Source organism: Xenopus tropicalis, chromosome 5 (genome assembly GCF_000004195.4).
Source record: "Xenopus tropicalis strain Nigerian chromosome 5, UCB_Xtro_10.0, whole genome shotgun sequence".
NCBI classification, from domain to species: Eukaryota; Metazoa; Chordata; class Amphibia; order Anura; family Pipidae; genus Xenopus; species Xenopus tropicalis.
This window is the reverse complement of record NC_030681.2, coordinates 2,780,982-2,800,903: the sequence shown is the minus strand read 5'-3', so window position 1 is coordinate 2,800,903 and position 19,922 is coordinate 2,780,982. Positions and strand designations below refer to the sequence as shown.

At 51.0% G+C, this 19,922-nt stretch overlaps 1 protein-coding gene across 2 annotated transcripts in view; it reads right to left on the bottom strand.

Moving 5' to 3' along the window:
• Positions 1–443: 443 nt before the first annotated feature.
• crip3 (cysteine-rich protein 3) overlaps positions 444–19,922 on the bottom strand; it is a 21,453-nt gene continuing 1,974 nt past the window's right edge. The window contains 9 exon segments of one of the 2 annotated variants that reach the window (NM_001015811.1): positions 444–621; positions 666–1,737; positions 2,671–2,744; positions 2,980–3,037; positions 3,423–3,517; positions 3,620–3,691; positions 4,071–4,199; positions 11,064–11,121; positions 14,105–14,199. In NM_001015811.1, the coding sequence (NP_001015811.1) occupies positions 2,683–2,744; positions 2,980–3,037; positions 3,423–3,517; positions 3,620–3,691; positions 4,071–4,199; positions 11,064–11,121; positions 14,105–14,199 (569 nt within the window). In that variant the 3' untranslated portion in view covers positions 444–621; positions 666–1,737; positions 2,671–2,682. 2 annotated transcript variants of the gene reach the window in all.

Below are 19,922 nucleotides of genomic sequence, written 5' to 3'. Positions count from 1 at the left end.
CCAGGATGCTTTGCACTTGTTTTGTAAGAAGCCCAGGATTCCCTCTGGGGCCCCCGCAAAGATAGGGCCAATCCGAATGATTAACCCCCCTTGCTAATGGCACCACTGGGGTGTGATATGAACTTGCTTTACTGCACTACTGGAGCACGTTGCACTGCATTATGGGTGACAGTACTATAGACTGACTGGGGGCTCTATAAGCCATTTGGGGGTGTGAGTGAATGTGGGTGCAGGGGGAGTAACTGATCCTACTCTGTGTCGCGGGGCAGTTGTGTATCCTAGAATCCCTGCCATAAAGCAAGGCGAGACCTCTGTGCCACCAATGGGGCTGTGGGGTGGGGGGGTGGGCCCCCCTGAAAGCAATGAAAGGGCCAAGAACCTTTCCAGCCGAAGAAAGAATAGTTTTTCCCAAAATGTCGCTACGTTACAGAATATTACATGTCTTTCCCAGGAAAAAGTAAATATTTTTTATTTTGTTTTACAGTATCCCTTTAAAGGGCAAGTAACATTGAATCATTAAAGAGACAGTATCCCTTTAAAGGGCAAGTAACATCGAATCATTAAAGAAACAGTATCCCTTTAAAGGGCACGTAACATCGAATCATTTAAGAGACAGTATCCCTTTAAAGGGCACGTAACATTGAATCATTAAAGAAACAGTATCCCTTTAAAGGGCAAGTAACATTGAATCATTAAAGAAACAGTATCCCTTTAAAGGGCACGTAACATCGAATCATTTAAGAGACAGTATCCCTTTAAAGGGCAAGTAACATCGAATCATTAAAGAAACAGTATCCCTTTAAAGGGCAAGTAACATCGAATCATTTAAGAGACAGTATCCCTTTAAAGGGCAAGTAACATTGAATCATTAAAGAGACAGTATCCCTTTAAAGGGCAAGTAACATTGAATCATTTAAGAAACAGTATCCCTTTAAAGGGCAAGTAACATTGAATCATTAAAGAGACAGTATCCCTTTAAAGGGCAAGTAACATTGAATCATTAAAGAGACAGTATCCCTTTAAAGGGCAAGTAATATTAAATGATCGCAGGGGCTTCGCGTGCATTAAACATAAAGTTCCGGTCTTTGCTCCGGAAGCTCTAAATACAATGTAAATAAATAAGGTTGATTGGGGCAGTTTCGCAGGCGCCCGGTACTGTATAGAGTTCATAGCTGGGCAGGAAACGTCCCGCTTGGGCACATGTGGGCCAATATAGTTTGAGACCAATTTGGCCGCTTGTTGGGAAGTGTATGGGACCTGCCCGGCCAATGGGCCCCAGACTGTGGCAGATACACAGGGGGCAGGTAGGAATAGCTCAAGGGGAACAGGCAGCGCTGAACTACAGCTCCCATCCCTGTGGGTCGGCATTGGGAGCCTTTATGATCTGATGGTTGATCTGGGGACAAATGATTGGATGAAACCATTGGGCCGAATGAGAGTGAATAAGGCAGGATCTGACAGTTATAGAGTTACACATGGGGCAGGGTGCCCCTAAGGTTCTGGCGCTGGTTCTGTACCCCAGTGAGACACCGTCCCACACACACACCCTGTAATCGGAGGCATATTATGGGCTCCTTTTATTATCCAGAACCAGAGGATCCAGCCCACCGTGGGATAAAGTGAAATGTTCCGGGCTTGGTTCCGCTGGGAGAGATGGAACCCGCCGTTTCCCTTCAGGAACCCAGTGCGATACAGTGAGGCGCCGGAAGCAGCGAAACTTGGGGGCACAAGCACAGACTGCGGCACAGGGAGGAGAGAAATAAACTGTCACATATGGATCAGTGCTGAGGGGTTATGGGTAAGGAGGAGGGGCTAGGGATACACTGAGGGGTTATGAGTAAGGAGGAGGGGCTAGGTATAGGGATACACTGAGGGGTTATGGGTAAGGAGGAGGGGCTAGGTATAGGGATACACTGAGGGGTTATGGGTAAGGAGGAGGGCTAGGTATAGGGATACACTGAGGGGTTATGGGTAAGGAGGAGGGGCTAGGTATAGGGATACACTGAGGGGTTATGGGTAAGGAGGAGGGCTAGGTATAGGGATACAATGAGGGGTTATGGGTAAGATGGAGGGGCTAGGTATAGGGATACACTGAGGGGTTATGGGTAAGGAGGAGGGGCTAGGTATAGGGATACACTGAGGGGTTATGGGTAAGGAGGAGGGGCTAGGTATAGGGATACACTGAGGGGTTATGGGTAAGGAGGAGGGGCTAGGTATAGGGATACACTGAGGGGTTATGGGTAAGGAGGAGGGGCTAGGTATAGGGATACACAGAGGGGTTATGGGTAAGGAGGAGGGGCTAGGTATAGGGATACACTGAGGGGTTATGGGTAAGGAGGAGGGGCTAGGGATAAGGGATACACTGAGGGGTTATGGGTAAGGAGGAGGGGCTAGGTATAGGGATACACTGAGGGGTTATGGGTAAGGAGGAGGGGCTAGGTATAGGGATACACTGAGGGGTTATGGGTAAGGAGGAGGGGCTAGGTATAGGGATACACTGAGGGGTTATGGGTAAGGAGGAGGGCTAGGTATAGGGATACAATGAGGGGTTATGGGTAAGATGGAGGGGCTAGGTATAGGGATACACTGAGGGGTTATGGGTAAGGAGGAGGGGCTAGGGATACACTGAGGGGTTATGGGTAAGGAGGAGACACAAAGCCCAATACTTACTGGAAGAGACATCTAATTGACAGTCTCGGTTAATGGATCGTACAGGTAACAGCCAACGTCACCAATGTTCACTCCTGGAACAAAATAACAGTTTAATGTTACAGAAAATTTGCATTTAGCGCACAAGAACCACAGCTTTGTGCCCCGGCTGCGTGCCAGTACCGGCGCCGCTAATCACTGTGCCCATAGCAACGCCGCAGGCTGCAACTCTCACTGCACACATGGGGGGGTCACTTTCTTTGCAGCACTGTGTGTGGGGCAGCATCTCTTTACTGGCCTCAGACTCACCAACATCCCTCCCGCACTAACCTTTTGGTCCAAAGAGGTAGCCGTAGCATGGAACATGGCAGTATGGCAGCCCATCATGCTGAAAGGGAAAAGGGGAGATTTGCATTAACGGGGACACACAATGAGAGGAGCTTGTTGGTTGGTTCAGAGTGTTAGTGTATGTTAGTCTTTAAAGGGCAACTAAAGCTGCTGTCAGCTTGTGCCTTGTGCACCCTGTAAGTTTTATTATCGGTATTTCTTCCCAAGAAATCTACTCTCATCTAGAAGCGCTAAGCTCCAGTATCTGCTCCACTTTATCCATTACAGGCTGTTCCCACGTTGCTGAACCTATAGTTGAACACTAGATGGCAGTGTTGTATGGAAGATGCTTTCAGGATACTCTTCTGCCTCGGTATTCCGACTACTCATACTGGCCAAGCCCTTGCCCCTGTATTGGTTATACAGCTGGCAGCCCCCCGAATTACCTCTGCGTGCCCCCCTGCAGTTAATGTTTTGTTGCAGCGCTGGCATCTCAGGCACGGGCGGTGCCAGTTTCTCCCTAGAGACATCACTTTCTCAGCTGCAAAAGAGAGAGACACCATGATGGTAACACGGGACAGACAAGAGAACCCTCCGTGCCAGCGAGATGCTAAAGTGACTGTCACTGAATGATCAGACTCACCGAAGAACACTGGTTTCCCGCAGCCCGGGCACAGCGCCGTCTCGCCAGCGAAGGTTCTCATTGGTGCTGGGGCTATGAGAGAGAGACAAGTTAAGTACACAGTGATATTCTGAGACGATTTGCAATTGGTCTTAATTTTTTATTAGTTACCGTTTTCAAATAATACTTTTTGTTCAGTAACTCTCCAGTTTAGAATTTCAGCAGCTATCTGGTTGCCAGGGTCTGAATTACCTTAGCAACCAGGGGGTGGTTTAAATGAGAGACAGGAATATGAATAGGGGAGGGGTTAAATAGAAAGATAAGGAATAAAAAGTAACAATAACAATAAAACTGGAGCCTCACAGAGCAATAGGGTTTGGCTGCCGGGGTCAGTGACCCCCATTTGGAAGCTGGAGTGCTAGAGTACAGACGGGCAATAACCTCCAATTCTGCCCACGTGCCGCGCTCTCACCTTTAGTTGCTGGTTTTGTGTTGGTGCTACTGGAGTGGTTTGGGACACACAGGGTGGGAGATACTGGATTCTGTGAGATTTGGGGGGTCGTATCATAGATGTAGGATCCGACACCGCCGATATTCACCCCTGTAAAGGGAAGAAGACAGCGGATGAGTAAAGACACCAAGCCAGGGGCATCTTTCTAGGTTTGTAGCTGGAACCTCAGGCTTACAGATAAGGAGGAGTTCACTATACAAAGAGTTTAAAACTGTAATGTAAGGGCAGTCAATCACAATCCCACATGCAGGTGGATAGGTGGGGTGGGGTAGCCAATGGGACCCTAAATGCTTGGGGTGCCAGCACTTAATATATCTTGCTGGGCCCTGAGCCTGGTATGGGGGCTACTGATACAGAGCGACAGTAAGTCCTTCCCTTACTAAAACTGCCACTTAGATATCAGGACTTCCTATAGAGATTTGCAGGCTGCGGCGGAATTCTCCTATTGCCACAGAATGAATTGGGTTATTAGTAAGGGAAGTGATTACAGCAGCGCATTGGAACTGTGAATGATTTAGCAATAGGGCCCCTGCCAGCTCTGTGCCTATGAGTTTGCACCAGAGACTGCTGGGTAGAGGGGGTGCCAGCCCCCCAAGCCCAGTCGGCAGCTCCACGGTGAGTGCATGTAATATGGAAGGAATGTTCAGCTCTGTTGCTCCTGTCAGCACTCAATGAAAAGAGACAGCTCGGTCACGCTCCTTCCTTCTGTCATTAACAGCGACACCAACTGCGCCCCCCCCCCGCGGACCCCTGTGACTAAAGCAGTGGCAAGTTTAGCCAGAGCCACCAAGGCCCCCGGGAAATGTCAGAAGCCGGGTATCTGCTTTATATCTGACAGGCTCATTGCTATTAACCCACCCCTGCTGTGTGCCCCCCCCCCAAACCCACCCCCGCTGTGTGCCACCCCCCAAACCCACCCCGCTGTGTGCCCCCCCCAAACCCACCCACCCCGCTGTGTGCCCCCCCCAACCCACCCACCCCGCTGTGTGCCCCCCCCAACCCACCCACCCCGCTGTGTGCCCCCCCCAACCCACCCACCCCGCTGTGTGCCCCCCCCAACCCACCCACCCCGCTGTGTGCCCCCCCAAACCCACCCACCCGCTGTGTGCCCCCCCAAACCCACCCACCCCGCTGTGTGCCCCCCCAAACCCACCCACCCCGCTGTGTGCCCCCCCAAACCCACCCACCCCGCTGTGTGCCCCCCAAACCCACCCACCCCGCTGTGTGCCCCCCCAAACCCACCCACCCCGCTGTGTGCCCCCCAAACCCACCCACCCCGCTGTGTGCCCCCCCAAACCCACCCACCCCGCTGTGTGCCCCCCCAAACCAACCCCCGCTGTGTGCCCCCCCCCAAACCCACCCCCGCTGTGTGCCCCCCCAAACCCACCCCCGCCAAACCCACGCCCACTGTGTGCCCCCCCAAACCCACCCCCGCTGTGTGCCCCCCCAAGCAGCGAGGGGGCCACCTTACAGCCACGTATCCTTATTATATAAGGATGAGGTAAGTATGATGAGGTAAGTAAGAAGCTGGACAGTGGGGGGCAGTAGTGGGACAGTGGGGGGGGCAGTAGATATCATCTATTTGGATTTTGCCAAAGCATTTGATACCGTTCCCCACAAACGACTGCTTTCTAAGCTAAGGTCTATTGGTCTTAGTGAAGTCGTTTGCACATGGATAGAAAACTGGCTACAGGATCGGGTACAGAGGGTGGTTGTTAATGGCACATTCTCTACTTGGAGTAAGGTTCTCAGTGGGGTCCCTCAGGGTTCTGTACTGGGTCCACTTTTGTTTAATTTGTTCATAAATGACTTAGGGGAGGGTATTATGAGTAATGTATCAGTGTTTGCAGATGACACAAAACTCTGCAGCCCAGTCAATTCTATCCAGGATGTGACATCCCTGCAGCAGGATCTTGGCCAACTGGCAATCTGGGCAGCTAAGTGGCAGATGAGATTTAATGTGGATAAATGTAAGGTCATGCACCTGGGATGTAACAATATGCCCCCACTTATACCCTTAATGGGACTGCACTAGGCAAATCCATAATGGAGAAGGATCTTGGAGTCCTTGTAGATAATAAACTTGGCTGTAGCAAGCAATGCCAGGCAGCAGCTGCAAGGGCAAACAGGGTATTGAGCTGTATTAAATGGGGTATAGATTCACGGGAGGAGGGGGTTATTCTTCCCCTTTACAGAGCGCTGGTAAGGCCCCATCTAGAATATGCTGTAGGGGGGTAGGGGAGATAGCTCTCAGTACAAGTGAGGGAATACAGGGGTAGGGGGGATAGCTCTCAGTACAAGTGAGGGAATACAGGGGTAGGGGAGATAGCTCTCAGTACAAGTGAGGGAATACAGGGGTAGGGGGGATAGCTCTCAGTACAAGTGAGGGAATACAGGGGTAGGGGAGATAGCTCTCAGTACAAGTGAGGGAATACAGGGGTAGGGGGGATAGCTCTCAGTACAAGTGAGGGAATACAGGGGTAGGGGGGATAGCTCTCAGTACAAGTGAGGGAATACAGGGGTAGGGGAGATAGCTCTCAGTACAAGTGAGGGAATACAGGGGTAGGGGGGATAGCTCTCAGTACAAGTGAGGGAATACAGGGGTAGGGGAGATAGCTCTCAGTACAAGTGAGGGAATACAGGGGTAGGGGGATAGCTCTCAGTACAAGTGAGGGAATACAGGGGTAGGGGGGATAGCTCTCAGTACAAGTGAGGGAATACAGGGGTAGGGGAGATAGCTCTCAGTACAAGTGAGGGAATACAGGGGTAGGGGGGATAGCTCTCAGTACAAGTGAGGGAATACAGGGGTAGGGGGGATAGCTCTCAGTACAAGTGAGGGAATACAGGGGTAGGGGGATAGCTCTCGGTACAAGTGAGGGAATACAGGGGTAGGGGGATAGCTCTCAGTACAAGTGAGGGAATACAGGGGTAGGGGGGATAGCTCTCAGTACAAGTGAGGGAATACAGGGGTAGGGGGGATAGCTCTCAGTACAAGTGAGGGAATACAGGGGTAGGGGGGATAGCTCTCAGTACAAGTGAGGGAATACAGGGGTATGGGAGATAGCTCTCAGTACAAGTGAGGGAATACAGGGGTAGGGGGGATAGCTCTCAGTACAAGTGAGGGAATACAGGGGTAGGGGGGATAGCTCTCAGTACAAGTGAGGGAATACAGGGGTAGGGGGGATAGCTCTCAGTACAAGTGAGGGAATACAGGGTAGGGGGGATAGCTCTCAGTACAAGTGAGGGAATACAGGGGTAGGGGGATAGCTCTCAGTACAAGTGAGGGAATACAGGGGTAGGGGGGATAGCTCTCAGTACAAGTGAGGGAATACAGGGGTATGGAGATAGCTCTCAGTACAAGTGAGGGAATACAGGGGTAGGGGGATAGCTCTCAGTACAAGTGAGGGAATACAGGGGTAGGGGGGATAGCTCTCAGTACAAGTGAGGGAATACCGGGGTATAGGAGATAGCTCTCAGTACAAGTGAGGGAATACAGGGGTATAGGAGATAGCTCTCAGTACAAGTGAGGGAATACAGGGGTAGGGGGGATAGCTCTCAGTACAAGTGAGGGAATACAGGGGTATGGGAGATAGCTCTCAGTACAAGTGAGGGAATACAGGGGTAGGGGGGATAGCTCTCAGTACAAGTGAGGGAATACAGGGGTATGGGGGATAGCTCTCAGTACAAGTGAGGGAATACAGGGGTATGGGGGATAGCTCTCAGTACAAGTGAGGGAATACAGGGGTAGGGGGGATAGCTCTCAGTACAAGTGAGGGAATACAGGGGTAGGGGAGATAGCTCTCAGTACAAGTGAGGGAATACAGGGGTATGGGGGATAGCTCTCAGTACAAGTGAGGGAATACAGAGGTAGGGGGGATAGCTCTCAGTACTAGTTGCCCCAGGGACTGGTCCGATTGCCATCTTGGAGTCAGGAAGGAATTTTTTCCCCTCTGTGGCAAATTAGAGAGGCTTCAGATGGGGTTTTTTGCCTTCCTCTGGATCAACTAGTAGTTAGGCAGGTTATATATAGTTACTATATTATGGTTGAACTTGATGGACGTATGTCTTTTTTCAACCCAACTTACTATGTTACTATATATACAAGCAGCGAGGGGGCCGCCTTACAGCCGTGTATCCTTATTACATATACAAGCAGCGAGGGGGGCGCCTTACAGCCGTGTATCCTTATTATATATACAAGCAGCGAGGGGGGCGCCTTACAGCCGTGTATCCTTATTATATATACAAGCAGCGAGGAGGCCGCCTTACAGCCACGTATCCTTATTATATATACAAGCAGCGAGGAGGCCGCCTTACAGCCACGTATCCTTATTATATATACAAGCAGCGAGGGGGCCGCCTTACAGCCGTGTATCCTTATTATATATACAAGCAGCGAGGAGGCCGCCTTACAGCCACGTATCCTTATTATATATACAAGCAGCGAGGAGGCCGCCTTACAGCCACGTATCCTTATTATATATACAAGCAGCGAGGGGGCCACCTTGTAGCCACGTATCCTTATTATATACAACAGCGAGGGGGGCGCCTCACAGCCGCACTGTTAGTAGAAGTTCTACACGCAGTGGGAGGGTCTCCATCACAATATAAAGCCCCCCGGCCCAGTTAGTCTGTATCACAGCACAGTCATTATATGTGAATAAAAGGCCTTTGTTCTGCTCAGCCCGGAGCTGCCTCAGGGAGACACAGTCACACAGACAATATTGGCCTTTATTCTCCTGCACGATTACGCTCGGGGGTTGTTTGGAAGAAACGGCAGATCAAACAATGGGGAACGGGGTGAGGTTACACACACAGGCCATAAAGCACAGACCTGCGAGTCCAAAATGATCAGAGGCCAATCAGTACAGATGGCCCGGTACCAGGGAAACCCCAGGGGGCCCAGATGGGTAAATGATAGGGAAGAGAAGGGGCTATGAGCATACAGTGAGTGTAGAGAGTGAAGAGAGGAGCAAAATGTGGCCCCTGGCGCCCCCAGCCCCACACTGCCCCCGGTACCCCAGCTCTACACTGCCCCACACTGCCCCCGGTACCCCAGCTCTACACTGCCCCACACTGCCCCCGGTACCCCAGCTCTACACTGCCCCACCACTGCCCCCGGTACCCCAGCTCTACACTGCCCCACACTGCCCCCGGTACCCCAGCTCTACACTGCCCCACACTGCCCCCGGTACCCCAGCTCTACACTGCCCCACACTGCCCCCGGTACCCCAGCTCTACACTGCCCCCTCCCGGTACCCCAGCTCTACACTGCCCCCGGTACCCCAGCTCTACACTGCCCCCGGTACCCCAGCTCTACATGCCCACACTGCCCCCGGTACCCCAGCTCTACACTGCCCCCGTACCCCCAGCCTACCCAGCTCCACACTGCCCCCGGTACCCCAGCTCTACACTGCCCCACACTGCCCCCGGTACCCCAGCTCTACACTGCCCCCACACTGCCCCCGGTACCCCAGCTCTACACTGCCCCACACTGCCCCCGGTACCCCAGCTCTACACTGCCCCACACTGCCCCCGGTACCCCAGCTCTACACTGCCCCACACTGCCCCCGGTACCCCAGCTCTACACTGCCCCACACTGCCCCCGGTACCCCAGCTCTACACTGCCCCCCCCCGGTACCCCAGCTCTACACTGCCCCCGGTACCCCAGCTCTACACTGCCCCGGTACCCCAGCTCTACACTGCCCCACACTGCCCCCGGTACCCCAGCTCTACACTGCCCCCGGTACCCCAGCTCTACACTGCCCCACACTGCCCCCGGTACCCCAGCTCTACACAGCCCCACACTGCCCCCGGTACCCCAGCTCTACACAGCCCCACACTGCCCCCGGTACCCCAGCTCTACACTGCCCCACACTGCCCCCGGTACCCCAGCTCTACACTGCCCCACACTGCCCCCGGTACCCCAGCTCTACACTGCCCCACACTGCCCCCGGTACCCCAGCTCTACACTGCCCCACACTGCCCCCGGTACCCCAGCTCTACACTGCCCCACACTGCCCCCGGTACCCCAGCTCTACACTGCCCCACACTGCCCCCGGTACCCCAGCTCTACACTGCCCCACACTGCCCCCGGTACCTCAGCCATTAATTAACCCTTTCTCTGTGCATTCCAGGAGCGGTTAGAGTGCTGCCATGTATGTATGTTTATTTATTAAGTGCTACTTATGTACGCAGCGCTGTACAGTAGAATACATTCATACAAACAGGGGTATTGAAATAGACAAATACAAAGTATTATAATAAACAAAAATAAATAAAAGATAGTTGCAATAAGAGTCAAAGACACAAGAGGATGGAAGTCCCTGTCCCGTAGAGCTTACAATCTATATGGGAGGGTGAACTATCATGTGGTAATACCATCTTTGGGGGGGCAAAGTCTGACAAGGACCCCAAAATTGACTTGACTGGCACAGTGAGCTACTCGGCATTCTGTAAATTCCACAGCAACACGGTGGAGCAGATTAGCAATGAGACTAGTAATACAGATTACTCCTCGGCCCTGTACCGTGCATCCTATAGGTGCCCCCACACTGGGCAAGGCTCAGTACGCAGGAGAGGTGGGAGCAGCATTGGGCAGTGCCTCTTTGTCCCGTTATTTTTAGCCCGGCACCGGCCTATTTATGTCTGAGTGGAAAATATTTCCCTGCTGTAGATTAAACAGCACTTTCCCTCCGCTCCTTATAGAGATTCCCATGCACTGGGGGGGGGGGGCTGCCAAATACAGAACTGGCATTCAGGTATCTGGGGAACAGGGGGGCAGCCAAGTGTCACAGGGGGCAGATAAGAACATTCCATGGGGGTTTCGTCACAGTGAAACAGAGGGCACTTTGCCTTGCGGAATGACTCCCAGTGTCACCAGCAATCTATCCCCCCCCCCATTATGTGCTGGAAATAGATGGGTTATCTGTCTGTGTAAGTACTTTCACTTACCTTTGGGGCCAAACAGGGCACCGTAGCAGGGCTTGTGGCAGTAGGGCTGTCCGTCATGCTGGGAAACGACACAAGCGTTAGTAAATAGCCCCGGCCAACCTGCACATTGTATTATATGTAATATTGGTGTGTAGGCGCCATCCCCGTGCCTTGTGCCGGAGTCTGAGCTTTCAGCCAGCGCTACACATTAGAACTGCTTTCAGCTAACCTATTGTTTCTCCTACTCCCATGTAACTGGAGGAGTCCCAAGCCGGACTTGGATTTCTTACTATTGAGTGCTATTCCGATACCTACTGGGAGCTGCTATCTTGCTCCCTTCCCATTGTTCTGTTAGTAAGTCAGTTTATAAAATACGGCATTTTGTAGCAATTTTAGTCTTTTATGGTTAAGTTCTCCTTTAAAAGGGAAGTAAAGCCAATTAGAGATCACAGCACCCCCCCCCTCTTCCTCCCAAAGAAACAAGGATCCTGAGAAACTAGTCAGTTTCTCAGGATCCTTGTTTCCTGGGGAGGAAGAGGGGCCCCTGTGCAGTTGGAGGGAGCCCCATGGTCTGTAATTGCCTTTACTTACCCTTTAAATGAAAAGTTAACTATTCCCTGGAATGATGGAGTCGCCGCCCCCCATGACAGACTCCTGGGCATTTTCTCCATGGGAACATACAGAGCTACAAATAAAAGTGCCAGCCTTGTGGAAATGGAATGGGGGGGGGGGGCATAGCGCAGCAGCCCGCAAACACAAAAAGGCGTCTGTGGGAGAGGAAATTCCTCAGCCTGGGCTTCTGTCCAATCAGCTGGGAGCAGGAAGAAAAGCAAAAATAACAGTGGCAGCTCCTACCCATCAGGCTCCCTAGGAATGCAGTGAGAATGTGCAATGGCTTGTGGGTCATTAAGCAGCACAAACACAGCTGGGGGGTAATAACATGGGGCACAAACACAGCTGGGGTGGGGGGGGGTAATAACATGGGGACTAATTGGGGCCACGGGGTCAGACCAAAGAGACCTTTGTTTGTTCCTAATGCACTTATTTATTCTTCCCGAAATGCTTAGGAATATAAGCCCCCGAGCAGCAAGGTGCATACACAGTACTATAGAGTGCAAGCTCTGCAGGTGAGGCCCTCATTACCTAATGTTCCCGTCTGTCAGTTACTATCTGCCCTTATGCACAGCATTTATATATAAATATAATCATAACCTGCAAAATCCACTGGCTGTACAGGTATGGGACTCATTATCCAGAATACTTGGGACCTTGGGTTTTCCGTATAAGAGATCTTTCTGTAATTTGGATCTCCATATCTTAAGCCTACTAAAAAACATTTCCATTAGGACTGTTCTGCCCCAATAAGGGGTAATTATATCTTAGTTGGGATCAAGTACAGGTACTGTTTTATTATTACAGAGAAAAGGGAATCATTTAACCATGAAATAAACCCAATAGGGCTGTTCTGCCCCAATAAGGGGTAATTATATCTTAGTTGGGATCAAGTACAGGTACTGTTTTATTATTACAGAGAAAAGGGAATCATTTAACCATTAAATAAACCCAATAGGGCTGTTCTGCCCCAATAAGGGGTAATTATATCTTAGTTGGGATCAAGTACAGGTACTGTTTTATTATTACAGAGAAAAGGGAATCATTTAACCATTAAATAAACCCAATAGGGCTGTTCTGCCCCAATAAGGGGTAATTATATCTTAGTTGGGATCAAGTACAGGTACTGTTTTATTATTACAGAGAAAAGGGAATCATTTAACCATGAAATAAACCCAATAGGGCTGTTCTGCCCCAATAAGGGGTAATTATATCTTAGTTGGGATCAAGTACAGGTACTGTTTTATTATTACAGAGAAAAGGGAATCATTTAACCATGAAATAAACCCAATAGGGCTGTTCTGCCCCAATAAGGGGTAATTATATCTTAGTTGGGATCAAGTACAGGTACTGTTTTATTATTACAGAGAAAAGGGAATCATTTAACCATTAAATAAACCCAATAGGGCTGTTCTGCCCCAATAAGGGGTAATTATATCTTAGTTGGGATCAAGTACAGGTACTGTTTTATTATTACAGAGAAAAGGGAATCATTTAACCATGAAATAAACCCAATAGGGCTGTTCTGCCCCCAATAAGGGGTAATTATATCTTAGTTGTCCACCTTTGAGTTAAGTTTTAGTATAATGTAGAGTGTAATATTCTAAGACAATTTGAAATTGGTCTTCATTTTTTATTATTTGTAGTTTTTTTACTTATTTCAGTTTCTGTTCGGCAGCTCTCCAGCGTGGAGTTTCAGCAGCTATTTGGTAGCTAGGATCCAAATTACCTTAGCAACCAAGGAGGCAAGTTATAAAAAGTAGGGATGCACCGAACCCACCCAGCAGGATTTGGCCGAATCCCAAACCGAATCCTAATTAGCATATGCTAATTTATGCTAATTAGGATTTGGTTCGTGGTTGAAACCGAATCATTAAAACCGCCGGGATTCGGTGCATCCCTAATAAAAAGTAACAATAACAATAAAACTGGAGCCTCACAGAGCAATAGGGTTTGGCTGCCGGGGTCAGTGACCCCCATTTGAAAGCTGCAAAGAGTCAGAAGAAGAAGGCAAATAATTCAAAAACTATAACAAATAAATAATAAAGACCAATTGCAAAGTTGCTAGGAATAGGGCATTCTATAGCATACTAAATGTTAATGTAAAGGTGAACCCCCCCTATAATAAGCTACCCATACGTGGGCTAATAAAGGCTACAGATTAGGGGAGAGTGTGCCCGACCAATACCTCACCCCCAAACCAGCTGGGTAAGGACCCACTAATGCATCACTAACTGATGGAGACCCCCCCGGACCCCTTTATGATCATTGCCCCCAGACGATTGGATCGGCCCACTCTGGTTCACCTCACCCCCAACTGGGACGCTGTATCAATGTAGGGGCAGCTTCAGACTGGGGGCCCCCGGGTACCATTATCAGTACCCCCAGCACCCCCACAGATTCCTTGGCACCCCTCGTGTTTACTTTCCCCGCCGTTACGCTTCTCTTACCTCGGCATGGCCGCCCGCAGACAGGATCTTATTGCACAGCTCGCATTTCAGGCAGAAGCGATGCCAGTTTTTCCCCAAGGAGCTCACTTTCTCTGCTGCACGGAAACAAAGACACGAGACACAATAAATTATTAGCACTCTAATGTGAGAGGCCAGAGAGTGACAGCTCTGCCCGTGCCCGGTGCCCCCCCCCCCCCCGCGCAATGGGCTCTCCTGGCAGAGAATGTTGCTCTCACAATATAAACAGTCACAAAGGTATTTGAAGGCCCCCCGTCTGTCTGTGGCTCCATGGGCCACGGTGTACGACATATAGATTGTCAGCTCATTGGTTCAATACAGGGATGTAGCACTGCTGCCTAGAGAGGCCTGTGCCAATCTGATTGGACAGACTGGGTCTGATTAACAAAAGATCTTAGCAGAGGCTGAATAAAGTACAAACCTGTCAGGGGCCACACAGTATCATTATATATATATATATGCTACTTGGTTGCCCTATTGGGTGTCAGGATGCCCATTGGCACCTGTATGTATGGAGCCTTATATTGGGCAGAGGGGGAGAAAGGGAACGGCCCGGTGTTACCTGAAGCCTCACAGTCACGTTCCCTACTCACTTTCTGGCACTTGGTAAGTGGCACTTTAGCCGGTAATCAGAGCCGCGGGACACGGCAGCGACGGTGTTAGTTTGCCGAGCTGGAAACTGAGCTAAAATAATGAATTTGGGCCCAGTGCCCAATTAGGGACGGACTGGTGCCCAGTTCCAACTGGTGAGTGTTGTATTGGAAATGGTATCCAGTAGGGGTAAATAGGAGAGGGCACAATGGGATCAGGCTCTTACTAACTATACCCACCCAGAGGCAGGTGATTATTTAAAGGGTAACCTCTCCCTCCCGTTCTTCCGAGGGGCCTATTGCTCATTCCACGGACCCCCCGGCCGGACATCTGGTTATTTTATAGGCCCCCCCTGTGAGCTGCTTCTGCCCAGCAGGGAGGGTATTTGTATCTCAGCAACTCTAGTGTAGCCCCAAAATTACAAGCAGTGACCCCTATAACTCATCAGCCTGATGTGGCCCACCCCCAAAATAGGCAGAGCCCCCTCATCCGGCAATCTGACCAACAAGTGGCTATTAGTGTGTGTATAGCCAGTCAGCGCAAACGGAATAACTAGGGGTCCATGGGTTCTACTACAAAATTGGGGGTACAGACCCTTCCTTGTTACTATCTAACATGTAAGTGCCCTATGGCTGCAGTTACTCCCCCTACAGGTGGAATTGTGCTCCGTCATCTCTAAATTGAGGCTCATTGTATCCACGGGGGCCATCGCAGTGGCAGATTATAACAGGGCCCAAGTGCCCACCTAAGGGTCTATAGTTCTGGGGGGGGGACCCAGCACAAGTAGGGATTTGATGGGCAAGTGATCATTTGCTTAACCCCCCCCCCCAACCCATTCCCCTCAGGTTCAGGCACCCCAAGTGCTATAAATGATTAACATCGCTGCACTTTATCCCCGTTTGGTACTACGGCCCAGCAGCGCCGCTGCCCAAAGCCCAGGAATTAGCTGGGAAGGGTTTGTGCGGCTGGACGGGGGCCCAGTTCTAACTGGTGATCTTTGTATTGGTAAATATCCAGTGGGGGCCACGGTAAATAGGCAGGAGAAAATGGGATTGGGCTCTTAAAGGAACAGTAACACCAAAAAATGAAAGTGGATAAAAATAATTACAATATAATGTATGTCTATGAAGATTTTCATTCATCCAGGTCATGGTCATTATACTAGATATACAATATAATATACTGTTGCCCTGCACCGGAACAGCTGGGGTGTTTGCTACAGAAACCCTACTATAGTTTATATAAATACCCCGCTGTGTAGCCCCGGGGGCAGCCGTTCCTGCACCGGTACAGCTGGGGTGTTTGCTACAGAAACCCTACTATAGTTTATATAAATACCCCGCTGTGTAGCCCCGGGGGCAGCCATTCCTGCACTGGTACAGCTGGGGTGTTTGCTACAGAAACCCTACTATAGTTTATATAAATACCCCGCTGTGTAGCCCCGGGGGCAGCCATTCCTGCACTGGTACAGCTGGGGTGTTTGCTACAGAAACCCTACTATAGTTTATATAAATACCCCGCTGTGTAGCCCCGGGGGCAGCCATTCCTGCACTGGTACAGCTGGGGTGTTTGCTACAGAAACCCTACTATAGTTTATATAAATACCCCGCTGTGTAGCCCCGGGGGCAGCCATTCCTGCACTGGTACAGCTGGGGTGTTTGCTACAGAAACCCTACTATAGTTTATATAAATACCCCGCTGTGTAGCCCCGGGGGCAGCCATTCCTGCACTGGTACAGCTGGGGTGTTTGCTACAGAAACCCTACTATAGTTTATATAAATACCCCGCTGTGTAGCCCCGGGGGCAGCCGTTCCTGCACTGGTACAGCTGGGGTGTTTGCTACAGAAACCCTACTATAGTTTATATAAATACCCCGCTGTGTAGCCCCGGGGGCAGCCGTTCCTGCACCGGTACAGCTGGGGTGTTTGCTACAGAAACCCTACTATAGTTTATATAAATACCCCGCTGTGTAGCCCCGGGGGCAGCCATTCCTGCACCGGTACAGCTGGGGTGTTTGCTACAGAAACCCTACTATAGTTTATATAAATACCCCGCTGTGTAGCCCCGGGGGCAGCCGTTCCTGCACTGGTACAGCTGGGGTGTTTGCTACAGAAACCCTACTATAGTTTATATAAATACCCCGCTGTGTAGCCCCGGGGGCAGCCATTCCTGCACTGGTACAGCTGGGGTGTTTGCTACAGAAACCCTACTATAGTTTATATAAATACCCCGCTGTGTAGCCCCGGGGGCAGCCATTCCTGCACCGGTACAGCTGGGGTGTTTGCTACAGAAACCCTACTATAGTTTATATAAATACCCCGCTGTGTAGCCCCGGGGGCAGCCATTCCTGCACTGGTACAGCTGGGGTGTTTGCTACAGAAACCCTACTATAGTTTATATAAATAATAATAATTCCTGCACTGGGTTTCTGTAGCAAACACCCCAGCTGTACCAGTGCAGGAATAGCTGCCCCCGGGGCTACACAGCGGGGTATTTATATAAACTATAGTAGGGTTTCTGTAGCAAACACCCCAGCTGTACCAGTGCAGGAATAGCTGCCCCCGGGGCTACACAGCGGGGTATTTATATAAACTATAGTAGGGTTTCTGTAGCAAACACCCCAGCTGTACCAGTGCAGGAACAGCTGCCCCCGGGGCTACACAGTGGGGTATTTATATAAACTATAGTAGGGAGAAAGGTGGTCCATGCTATACACACTCACAGGTGAGGCTACAGCCCACAGGTATGGCCACTGGTGTTGGTCAGAGTGGGGAGGCTAGTGGTGCAGGTTTAGGTAGGGCCCAGGCCCAGCTGCAATAGGGCTCGACCCCCAGCAAATTACTAAGGATTGTGTGTAAATGCCACTGCTAAATACCCACGAGCAGGGTAACCGGACATTGGGGCATATATAGTAGATGCAGGAAGCAGTACTAACGCCCCGTGGGGGGGACGCTGGGCGCCCAGGTCCGACTTCCAAGCTAAACTTAAATTATTTATCAACTTTCCCACAATATCAAACCCATTGTACTTTCTTTCTCAACTCTGAAGTGTTTTCTCTGTATTTGGGTTCCCGCCCTGCCCTGCCCTGCCCTACCCTACCCTAAAGCCGGCACGGGAGCTCAGCGCTTCTGCTTCTGTTCCTACAGTCATTTGGTGCCAGCAAACTAGCAACTATAACTCCCAGCACCTCGTGTGGGGGAGGCAAAAGAGAATGCTCCTGTAGAGGGGAAAAAACCAAAGAGCAAACAAGTCTGGGTAGAGCGGAAGAATTTGACAAAAGACTGGGGGGGGGGCACAGGGACCCTATTGGAACCCACATCACTCGGCCGCAGAACTCCCACACACAACAGTCGGGTTACGGCTCATTAGCAGCAGATTCCAACAGCGTCTGACAAGTTCCTAAACGAGCCGAGGAAGTAAATGGAGGGAAGTAACACAGAATAGAGATAAAATGAGAATGAAGATAAGGTGGGGGAGTATGGGGGGGGGTCAGAAACAGCTTTAGGGCTCATTACAGCACTGCGCTTGGTCTATTGAATATTCTCTATTGGGTAATAACATTTTCAGGTCAATTAAAGGGCAAGTAAAGTTAGAGAATGTGAAGGTGTAAGTGACGACACACAGAGAATGACAGCTAGAGGGAACAATTGGGGAACAGAGTGAATAGGGATAAAGGGGGGCCAGACATGTTGGGCAATCTTTCCCCCGACGTGCCCACCTTGGGAGGGGGATATTGTGCTGAACGATAGCATTGCAATGAAGGGGAAGGAAAAGTCAGAGCGAGGGCCCCGTGTCACCACCAATGAGCCGGCGCGGTCGCCCATCAGACTATATATCAAACCTGTCCCATAGACTTCTGCCCAATTATAGGCCGGATAGGTCGGGCTGTGGGGGGGGGGGGGGGGGGCCATACACGGGCTGATAAGCTGCCAAGTTGGTCTGAAGGGCCTCAATCAGCAGGTGAAATCTGTCTGTGTATGGCCCCCCTTTATATTGGGGGGTGCGTAAATGATAAAATACGTAGAAACTAGGGATATGGGGTCACCGTATATGTAGAAAACAGGAGCAGAGGATCCCATGGGGGGGGGGGAAGGAATATATCGGGGTTCTGTACATCGGGAAGATTATCCAACAGGGAAACATGGGAAGTCGACAAGGAGAAAATATATCATCTATGGGGGTCAGGGGGAGACGAGAGGGGCAGGGCAAGTAACGGAGTCTGTAGGGGGCAGTAACAGAGAGTATATGGGGGGGCATGAGAGAGAATAGGGTCCATGAGGAAGACTTGGCCAGACTATACTGGGGGGGGCATAAGGAGGGGAGAGGGAATATGGGGGGCGCATAAGGAGGGGAGAGGGAATATGGGGGGGCGCATAAGGAGGGGAGAGGGAATATGGGGGGGCGCATAAGGAGGGGAGAGGGAATATGGGGGGCACATAAGGAGGGGAGAGGGAATATGGGGGGCGCATAAGGAGGGGAGAGGGAATATGGGGGGGACATAAGGAGGGGAGAGGGAATATGGGGGGCACATAAGGAGGGGAGAGGGAATATGGGGGGGGACATAAGGAGGGGAGAGGGAATATGGGGGGGGACATAAGGAGGGGAGAGGGAATATGGGGGGGGGACATAAGGAGGGGAGAGGGAATATGGGGGGGGACATAAGGAGGGGAGAGGGAATATGGGGGGGGACATAAGGAGGGGAGAGGGAATATGGGGGGGACATAAGGAGGGGAGAGGGAATATGGGGGGGACATAAGGAGGGGAGAGGGAATATGGGGGGGACATAAGGAGGGGAGAGGGAATATGGGGGGACATAAGGAGGGGAGAGGGAATATGGGGGGGACATAAGGAGGGGAGAGGGAATATGGGGGGCGCATAAGGAGGGGAGAGGGAATATGGGGGGCGCATAAGGAGGGGAGAGGGAATATGGGGGGGCGCATAAGGAGGGGAGAGGGAATATGGGGGGCGCATAAGGAGGGGAGAGGGAATATGGGGGGCGCATAAGGAGGGGAGAGGGAATATGGGGGGCGCATAAGGAGGGGAGAGGGAATATGGGGGGCGCATAAGGAGGGGAGAGGGAATATGGGGGGCACATGAGGGGAGAGGGAATATGGGGGCACATAAGGAGGGGAGAGGGAATATGGGGGGCACATGAGGGGAGAGGGAATATGGGGGGCACATGAGGGGAGAGGGAATATGGGGGGACATA